The 10,321-nt window shown below is 30.8% G+C and overlaps 2 protein-coding genes across 2 annotated transcripts; one reads left to right on the forward strand and one right to left on the reverse strand.

The window, feature by feature from the left end:
- Positions 1 to 2,834: 2,834 nt before the first annotated feature.
- On the reverse strand, positions 2,835 to 4,162 carry LOC130469055 (uncharacterized). The gene is made up of 2 exons (XM_056838058.1): positions 3,744 to 4,162; positions 2,835 to 3,590 (listed from the first exon to the last, which is right to left on the reverse strand). The coding sequence occupies exons 1-2, from the start codon at positions 4,087 to 4,089 to the stop codon at positions 3,547 to 3,549; spliced, it is 390 nt and encodes a 129-aa protein (XP_056694036.1). The 5' UTR covers positions 4,090 to 4,162; the 3' UTR covers positions 2,835 to 3,546.
- A 679-nt stretch (positions 4,163 to 4,841) lies between these two features.
- LOC110799681 (uncharacterized) lies at positions 4,842 to 9,156 on the forward strand. The gene is made up of 8 exons (XM_056838059.1): positions 4,842 to 5,018; positions 6,032 to 6,166; positions 6,314 to 6,439; positions 6,635 to 6,805; positions 8,042 to 8,248; positions 8,385 to 8,510; positions 8,593 to 8,781; positions 8,874 to 9,156. Exons 3-7 carry the CDS (start codon positions 6,431 to 6,433, stop codon positions 8,635 to 8,637), a joined length of 558 nt encoding a protein of 185 aa, XP_056694037.1. The 5' UTR covers positions 4,842 to 5,018; positions 6,032 to 6,166; positions 6,314 to 6,430; the 3' UTR covers positions 8,638 to 8,781; positions 8,874 to 9,156.
- The last annotated feature ends 1,165 nt before the right edge of the window (positions 9,157 to 10,321 follow it).

Here is a 10,321-nt window from a genome sequence, read left to right on the forward strand (position 1 = left end):
GCAAATATCCACCTAATTAAACAGATACACGCAATTTACATTTATAGCCCAAAATTTCCGGACTTATATGAGAAGCTAGTCATGATTCTAGGGTTATATAGGATAATTTCTACATAAGTGAATAAATGAGGAAAATTCACCTCCTGAGGCTTTTTAGCTTTAGATTGAATGTAGGGGGAAATTCTATCTTTAAAATCCTGTAAATAGCATGGATTTGGCGGATTTCCTCCTGCCAAAATCATACTATGGAAGTCCGTAGGCATATATACTTTGGTAACCGTGTTCTTTTGGGATTCACTCCAACTGATCGTATATAAACAAGCATTAATGAGCTGATGCAAAACAAAACAAAACAAAATGTTAGAAATAACTAAGAATATTAACTATTCATGAAATTCCAAATTCCAAATTCAACGACAATGATATATAATTACCGGAGCTTTCAAATTTTTATCTGGGAGCATACTCATTGCATTATCAAGAGTACATACCAATCTATTATCGGAAGAGAGATAAAAATCGTTATCCTCATCCGACAAAAGTAACTCAATGAACAATTTTTGTGCTATAGGATCCAAGTGCTTTGTATAATCTTTGTATTTCGCAGGCATCTTACTCAGGTCTAACGATTTGTTTATCAAGTCGTCATTCAGAACCATTAACTAGCACCAATGGTAATGGAGAAACAATTAGTATCCATTCAGTAGATTAACCCGAGAAAATGTAAAAGAATAAAGAAGATGTACGTTTACCTCATTCTGTGGTGAAAACGTTTTAGAAAAAACAATTGACAAATTATTCACCTAATTAAATTATAAAAACATATTAGCTAATATACAAACATGTTAAAATTTAAATAAATAAGTAGAATCAGACTTACTGAATTGTTCTTTGTTTTTTTGGTACCATGAACATAGTTTGACACTATGGTGGATGAAGGACATTGATTGTCTGTGTCAACTGTCTTTCGTTTGACAAGAGATTTCAAATTCATGTGCCCTTGATTCTGGACGATATGACGCAATATCAGTATTATTGTTGGAGTAAGTTATTCCAAAAGCTTTTCCCAGACCCTCCACTTTTATATGCACAGCTTTGGCGATGTTAAAAGTTAATTCCAAGAGAGATCTCATATCAACATCAACGTTAATCTACAAAATATAAAACAAACCATTGCTAAAACACATAAACAATCTTATATGTATTCACAAGATGTTCCAAATAAAAAATATTATTCACAAAATGATTGTTCCAAACAAAAAATATTTAACACAAGTAATTAAACTGCACGATGCTTTAGTTAAGGAAAAAAAATACAACTTACTTTATTATATTGGATATCCTCATCTCGGTTCTGTTCAAGAGCCATTGTTTCCGTCACAGCTGTCTCCGAATGAATTCGAAAAAGTGAAGTGATTAGGTTTTAGGAACCTACGTGAAATCTAACTTAGTATTTAAGGCATCTTTTGGGTGTTTAAAATAAAAGATATATATTGAATAAATATTAAAATGCGGAGTATATTCTAATTTTGATTTTTTTTTTTATCAATTTATGAAGATTTCTTAACTTAAATTAAGGTCCCGTTAATTTATATAAGATATTAGCAACTTAACTACTCATCCGAATTAAATATGTAATTATCACCACATTAATTTCCATTATTTTATTGTAGTTTTTTTTTTTTTTGATAAACAAATTAATTCACAAAATTTAAATCTAACAAATACATAACAATAGAATCAAATAATAATTTTCTTTCACCATAGTTACGATCGTAGAGTATATCAAACATTATGTATAGGGGTGCAAATGAGCTAGGACGTTCGCGAACAACTCGCGAACAAGCTCGGTCAAAGCTTGGTCAAAGCTCGTTCATTAAGCAATTGAACGAGCTCGAGCAAATATTTAAGGCTCGTTTGTTAAACGAGCTTTACTCGAACAACATCCCGTTCGGCTCGTTATTGTTCACGAACAGCCCGTTTATATCTCTTTTGTAACTCGTTAGTAGCCCGTTTATAACTCCGTTATAGCTTGTAAAATATTTTAATAGAATAATACAAATTTAAATATAGAATATGTATTATTTGTATATATTATTTAGTCTAAATTTAATATGGTAAAAAGTAAACAAATTTTAGGAATTATATATCTAGAAACTCAATAGTCAATGCATATTTGCTTGAATTTTGTCAATTATACATTCATATTTCCTGCTTCCTCTTTTAATCTTCTCAATCACGACAATCAACAAGAATTTTGCTTGACTTCCAAATTAGCTACTTCTTCATATTTCGTCAATCTTTATGGCCACTATAACTCTATAAGTACCCTTGAATTGAATAGGTTTCGATCATTTACTAAAACCCGTTTAGAGCTCGTTCAGATTTGAGCTCGAGCTCGAAATACAAACGAGCAAGCTCAAGCCGAGCCCGAGAAAGTATTTTATTAAACGAGCATGGCTCGAACAAAAAAAAATAAAAGCTCGTTCAAGCTCGAGCCTGCTCGAATACCAATGTTCCTTAACAAGCTTAGCTCGATAAGGTTATTACTCGGCTCGGCTTATTTGTAACCCTAATTATGTATACCCTCTTCTATAATAGGTTATATAAGTTAAATATTTTAGTTTCCAATTTAAATCACGACACATAAGCGTGCCATGTCATCATTGTGACACGGCTTAAAGGTCGCATGTTGCGACCTTGATCATTTTCGTAACTTCTGAGCAAGAGTCTTGGAATTCCAAGACTCTACTTAAGAGGTTTAAATTGTAAATTTAATCTCAATTATTTTTATTTTTATTTTTATTTTTTATTTTTATATTTTCATAAATTTTAGGAGTCTTGAATGAGTACGAGGGGTAAAGTGAAAAAATTAAGTAAATCTGAAAGGGTCTCGACAAGAATCTGATTAATAAAAAGATGATGTTGAAGTCTTAGCTTTGCTGACAAAAAATATCTAATGTAGTTGATGAACAATTATTTTACCAAATTTTAAACTACTATATAAGATGTATGCAAGTTGTATACATATAATTGAAATCGATACTCTTATAGAATTCGGCTGCTGCTCCCTCTATCCAATGATGTGTGAACTTTAAGCATATAAAGTTGTTCTTCGTCTTTTCTTGATGAAATAGTTGTCAACCTCCCTATTCTATGCAGTTGATATCCAACCGGGCAGGTACGGTAGAAGTCACTGGCACAAGCTATCCAACCATATATCCCTGTCTTTCTTTTTCCTTCTCCCAACCAATGTTCCTTTCCTCGTTGACATGCTGTTAAAGTTTCCTCAAACTTGTTTGCATTGTCTAACCCCTCCCAGTCACTCCCAAACTCCACATATGCAACTCCCGTGAAACCAATAATGTCCCCTGCCCATATCATCTTCGCATTCTTATGCTTTAGGCAATAAGTTTCCAGAAATTGAATATGAGCATTTTCATTTTGTTCAGCTTGAAGGTTAACAAGCAATCCAATCCAGGGCCATACCAACTCTTTGCTTGTATCACAAGCAAGTGGAAGTATGCAATTTGTGCTACTTGTTTCCTAAGTGTTTGCTTTCCTCCTCTTTGAACTTGAAGCTTCAACACCTGTGTATTTGAAATGAATACAAATTAACTAGACCCATTGTAATATTTGAATAAGAACTCAAATAAATTATATATACATTATAAATAGTGATCTAACGTAACTCAATAAAATTTGGCTGTCAAAAAAAACAACTCAATAAAATAAAAAATTACCGGCACCGCTCTTATAACTAGTCAATCTTGATTTTGGTTCCTGGACAGGTTTCGACGGCTTATCCGTCAAGTACATCGCCAACCCTAAATGCTTAGCCTTGTAATCTATATCTGAAATCTCAGAACATGCAATGGCTTCCGCATGATGCAATAACTCATTAATCGTTTTATATTCGTTCTCCATTGAACACAATGGGCATTGGTGTCTGTCTCCGATCTTCACCAAATTGAGCTCGCCGGTCCTATATTTGAAACAAAAATAACTTGCATAATCTTGTAAATCTTTTAATGCAAAAGCACTCATATGTGAATCGGTAGATTGCTCATTAGTTTTTTCCCCCGACATGGCACTTAAAGCAAAGCTTTTAGTTTTTTGGGAATATCGATGTATATGAGATATTATATGTTGAGCCTTGTTCTCAAATTCAATTTCTTGACTAACATATTTATATTAAATTTTAGAGGCGTATGTTATCTAGGGTTTTTTTCGCCAACATATCTGTTGATTTTTGTAAATATCTATTGGTTTATCTTTTTAATAATCAACATATATACTTCGTATATTATAAGAGTCCTTAAGAATATGTAACTACACGTCTACGCACCATCCGTAATGACGTATTGTGGAGTGTGGACTTGTGGTTATGGATAGCCAACATGCATTCAGTGTTTTATCATTTTTTATAGATATCCAGGGTCGTTAATTTAGATGACTTTGAACAAAAAAAAATTAACTCCAGACTATTATTAATATTTACGGCTAAGATTTATTTTCCTATTTTCATAATAAAAAAAAAATATTACGAAGTTTGTTTTAGTTGGTTACCAAAAAAAAAAAAAAAATTGGTTGTTAATATCTTTTACCAAAACTCGTTGATTTTAGACTGAAAATTCAGAAACAATCTATGGAAAAAATCTGTTTGGTTTTTTACGAGATTTCTAGGAAAATTCACTTGGGTCTTTCTTCTCGGTATATTCAATTTCTTGGCTAACATATTTATGTTAAAATCTTAGCGGAATATATTTAGTTAGGTTTTTCGTCCCTCTTTTGGTTTTTAAGGTAATCGAATATTTATTAGAGGATAATATACATCTTTCCAAAAAAAAAAAAAACACACGTCTCTTCTTTCTTATCTTTTTTAATGTTCCTATACTAACTCTTGAACTATATACAATATGAACGCGAACACCGGTTCTTCCATGTATTAAGAAACTAAGAATTCAATCTCTACATTAGAACGACAAACAACAAATCTGAAGATGATGGATGAGAAGGTACGCATTAAATTTCTTTTGCATATTAATTTGTGTTATTATATTTCGGAAAGACTTTTGAATGACTACAATAAAATGGTAGTCACTATAAGACCCTAACTTAACCCGTAATTGTTGTTGATTGATCTGGACCATTGATTTTAAATTAAACTTTTTTTTAAAAAAAGTAATTAAAACTCCTATCTTCGTGCTTTCTTCCTCGATTCATGGTACCTCCATTGTTGATTTGTTGTCAATGAAAAAGAGAAGTCCTGGAAGTTTAATGAAGAACATGATTCTATATATCTTCTCCTATTTGTTGTCGATTTTCTTTTTCTTTATATCTTCTCCTATATTAAAACCGTTGCACCGATCAACAATTGAAATTTAACTGGAAAACATGCATTAATGAAGAACATGATTCTATTTCCACGATATTCTTTACCGAGTAATTAGATTGAAATTTGAACAAATTTTCTTTTTCCTTGAAAAATAGAAAAAAAAAAAATCAAGATTGATACTGTTTGCTTTTTTGATTTATGGATCGGAGTATTTCGGTTAATAGTCAATTTATTTCCCATTATTCGGAGAGGTTTGCAAATCATAAGCGTAAATTTGACACCTGCGAATTAAAACTTACGTAGTATATGAACAAATCTACAGAAAAAGAAGGGAAACGAGAAGGTCTTATTGATTTTTTTTTTTTGTTTTTGTTCTTTGAGAGAGATACCAAATTACAGGTTCTTGGAAGAATGGGTATTCTTAATTCATTTTTTTATTTCTTATAAAACCGTTTATAATTACAAAATTGTTTATGATAAATTCCACTAAAAAAATAGTTTATGATTAATTAAAAGTCAATAAAATCAATGGACAAGATTAGTCCACTTTTATTTAAAGGCTAAGATTAAATAAATTATGGTGGCTACCATTTTATTGTGGCTATTGTAAAATTATCCTATATTTCGTTGTTTACTACAATTATATATCCATGTTACATGGTAACCCGATTGTTGAATTTTTTTGCTTTGTAGACGGGATACAATGTATCCTATGAGGCGATACTAAGAAATATATGGGTTATGGCCAACAAAACAAAAAAAAGATTGGATGACCTAGAGAGTATGATACAATATAAATCAAAAAACAACATGGGCAATGTGAACGACGTAAGTTTTTTGTACGAAGTATTTACTTTTATAAATAAAATTTCCCTTTGTTTTAATTTGTGTTATTGTGTTTTTTTCCTTGTACAATTATTCATGTTTCATGGTAATCTCATTATTCGAATTTGAATTTATTTGCTTTAAGTGTAGATTGGAAGAAATGTCTCGTGTGAGGAGATACTGAGAAATATATGGATTATGGTTAATGACACACAAAAAATATTGGATGATCTGGAGGGTATGATCCAATCTAAATCATAAAAGAACATGGACAATGTAAGTTTTTTGTATTTACTACGAAATATTACACAACTTTAAAACTTTTGGATGTCTACTGTTTCTTTTGCTGGGGGTTACTTATTATGATAGATTGCTAAAATTCCTAAACAACTTAATTTATCCGATATAACCTTCAAACTTTACTATATACGTAGTACAAAGTATATTTCTAATAATTTGTGAAATTTTCAGTTTGTTGATGACAAAATGGTTTTACACCCAAGTGTACGTGAACCAATGTTATACTTACTTAATTCGAGTACGGACAAGGACAAGTATTTTTACTATCGAGATGTAGAATGTGTCAATTGTACTGCAAAACATGCAAGTTCTGTCCTTAAAGGTGGAGAGATGGACCCCGAGGTAATTATCAATGCGTATCTTGTGTTTCATGATTAATTTAAGAGTGATGATAAATGTCGCAAATAGTTGTCAGGTAGGCTATGTAAAATAAGGTAGTCGATATAAAGAAGAAACAAATTAGAATTTTGAGATTTTTCTATCCTTTTTGAAACATGTATAATAGTTTATATAAGTTAAATATTTTAGTTTCCAATTCAAATCATTACACATAAGTATGTAATGTCATCATTGTGACACAACTTAAAGGTGAGATAAGGAAACAATAGGGGTCTAAGTTATCAAAATTTTCACCGTCTGGGGTCCAAGTTTTTTTTTCCACCCTTTGGGGTCTATCTTCAACTTTCAAGCAAATTAACTCATTCTTAACTCACCGTTAACCATACATGAAATAAAAATATAAATATATACTCTAATTAACTAATTATATTTCAATTAATAAAAATTAATGAAAAAAATTGCTTATATTAAATAATAGAAGCAAATAATCGTTCTTTTCTTAGTATTTTTGGCACTCCAACTCACAGCATCTGGTCACTACAACTCTCCTACATTACCAAATGAGCACTTATTAAGGAGATGACATCCAAATATCCAATGTAAAAACATGTAAGGCATTTTCAGATGGATATTAAAAAACAAAAAATAATAAAATGGATCACCTTAAAGAAGAATGGGAAATAAAGAAAACAAAAAACAGTAAAATGGATCACCTCAAAGAAGGCGGTCTGACACAAAAATTACCCCTTTTTTTAATGTTGAAAGGTGAGAACTCCAGATTCCCAAATAACTATGCTTATTGCCTTGCAAATTTTGCAATTCTTAGGTAATTAATTAATGGAATAATCTCAAAAAAAAATTAAAAAAAGGAAAAAAATTGCTTATTTTTATTATTATTAGTTAGTTAAAAAAGAATTAGTTAATTAGAGTGTATATATATATATATATATATATATATATATATATATATATATATATATATATATATATATATATATATAATATACCAAGTATATTTATTTCATGTATGGTTAAGGGTGAGTTAAATATGGGTTAATTTGCTTAAAATTGTAGATAGACCCCAAAAGGTGAAAAAAATAAACTTAGACCCCAAAAGGTGAAAATTTTGATAACTTAGACCCTTATTATTTCCTTATCTCACTTAAAGGTCGCATGTTGCAACCTTCATCATATTTGTTAATTTAATGTGTACTGAATTTACTATGTTTTGACTAACAGTTCATCGATGCTTATATGTTGGACATGTTCGAAAGAGAATGGTCTCATCGTGTTTCTACTCGGAATAGATTGTATTTACCCACCTATTTCCATAACCTTATTTCAATTAGTGTGGGTGATGATATATCAAGTCCCTCTAGACGTATAAAATGTTCGGATTCACTCATCTGGTACAGTCGTGGAAATGAGTTGGATGAGATTAACCAGGTAGTGAAATTAAAATATCTTTTTTTTCATGAAAATTAATGTACCATAATGTGTAGGATTATGGTTTTACAATGTCTTTAGAAAAAGTGTGGATATTGACCTCTCTAAATCAAGTCTTATACTATTTCGTTCTCAGGTGTATATCCCCTTATTTGAACAAGACCATTGGTTTCTTGTTGTAATTGATTTGGCTGCTCAAGTAAAATATATTGTGGGATCTATCGCAGTGAACGCTCAATGTGAGAAAAGGGTACTTAAATTGGTAAGTTTGTACATTGCATTGCCTTAATAATGAATTATTACATCTAAAGTTAGATGACAAGTATTGTGGGGTTTGTCAATAGCTTAACAGATGCTCGAAAAAATACATGAATGACAAAGACAAGTAGATGCTTCGGTTGTTTGGAGACACAACTACTTACACCCTTCATATTATAAATGTTTTTCCAAAATTAAGAGTTGATTCCGGAGTGTACCTTCTAAGATACTTAGACGCTGAAGACATTAAAGATTGTGCTCACATAACTTTGACGGTAATATTGTCAATTCCTTCAATAATATTTGTACAAAAGATTGTGCTCTCTTAATACATTCTCACTGACAACAACTATTTTAATATCTTCAGCCCAACGAAATTCAAAATCATAGGCTCAACTTTTGAGAGACGCTTTTTCTGAGCTCGTTGAATGAGTCAAAAATGAAAACAAGTTATTCGGAGAAGGACGAGGAACAATGAGTTGGTATGGATTTTGTAAACCTTTTCATAAGCCTTGGCCATTACTACTCTGCAAGCCAAACTGTTGGATGGCTGTTATGATTATTTTTTGTGGTGATTGAAAGGAGGGGGATGGGTTTGATGTAATTTCAATCATTTGCTTTGGTTATTTACTTTGATAAGACAATTAATTTATGTTTTTGGATATTATTTTATTTGTAAATGATAAAGTTCGTAACATGCGACCTTTTAGCCGTGTCACATGCAACCATCGTCAATTTCGATCACAATGAACGTAATTGGAAAATAAAATATTTAACTTATATAACCTATTATACATGGGCGAATGTGACAGAAAAGGTAGGAAAATCTTAATATTTTTATTTATTATAAATATAATAAATATGTGTTTCCTTCTTTAATTTATATCCACTACCTTATTTACATATTTTCATATTAAAAATATTGCATTGATAGTAAAAAATATTTTTATGACGCATTAGCCTACAAAAAATGCGAATAATAATTGTACGCGACAATAAAATCAATAAACTATGCGATTGGCTCAGTGGTTGTTTAGGTTTTGTTAAAGCAGTCGAGTTCGGTTTCGATCCTTCCTGCTGACTTCCGCTTTTTATGCCTCCTCTTTCCTTTTTTGTCTTTTATACTTCGTATCCATACTACCCCGTATATGTCTATCTTTGGTAGTTTGGATTATTATTTTTGTGTATCGTTATTTGACGCCCGTGCTTTTAAACACGCCCGTGCTTTTAAACACGCCCGTATTTAGTGGTGAAAATTACGATTTTGCCCTTTTATTATTCATCTCCTTTAACATAATGATAATAATAATACAATACTACTAATAATAACAATAATAATAATAAATAATAAAAGGAAATTAATTTAAAAGATAATTACTAACATTTTTCTTTTGAGGCCTGATAGTTACTAACCTCATCAAATATTAAAACTAAGAAAACATCAATAAAAGGAAAAACCACCAAAACTGACCAATTAATCGCTCCTAAAACCAACGCCCTCATCTCCATCCAATCAAATGTATAATTGTATAAATACGGGAATTTAAACATGTTTGATGAGATCGAGTCTCCGTTAGCATATTAATTATGAGTTTCTATTAAGATATTGATTATTTAGGAGTCTAGATTGCTACGGAGTAGCTATTAGTCCTCTAATACGATTATATATCCTAGATTTGTTTGAATTAGGACTTCGTATATTATAAGGATAGTAGTAGATGGAATAATTTGAGAACATTAATAGAGAAATACAATTTGACAGCTTCAAATTTTGCTTTGATGGCGTCTAACTGTCTAAGTTGGAAATATTTCGGA

This window comes from Spinacia oleracea, chromosome 3 (assembly GCF_020520425.1).
Source record: "Spinacia oleracea cultivar Varoflay chromosome 3, BTI_SOV_V1, whole genome shotgun sequence".
NCBI lineage: Eukaryota > Viridiplantae > Streptophyta > Magnoliopsida > Caryophyllales > Amaranthaceae > Spinacia > Spinacia oleracea.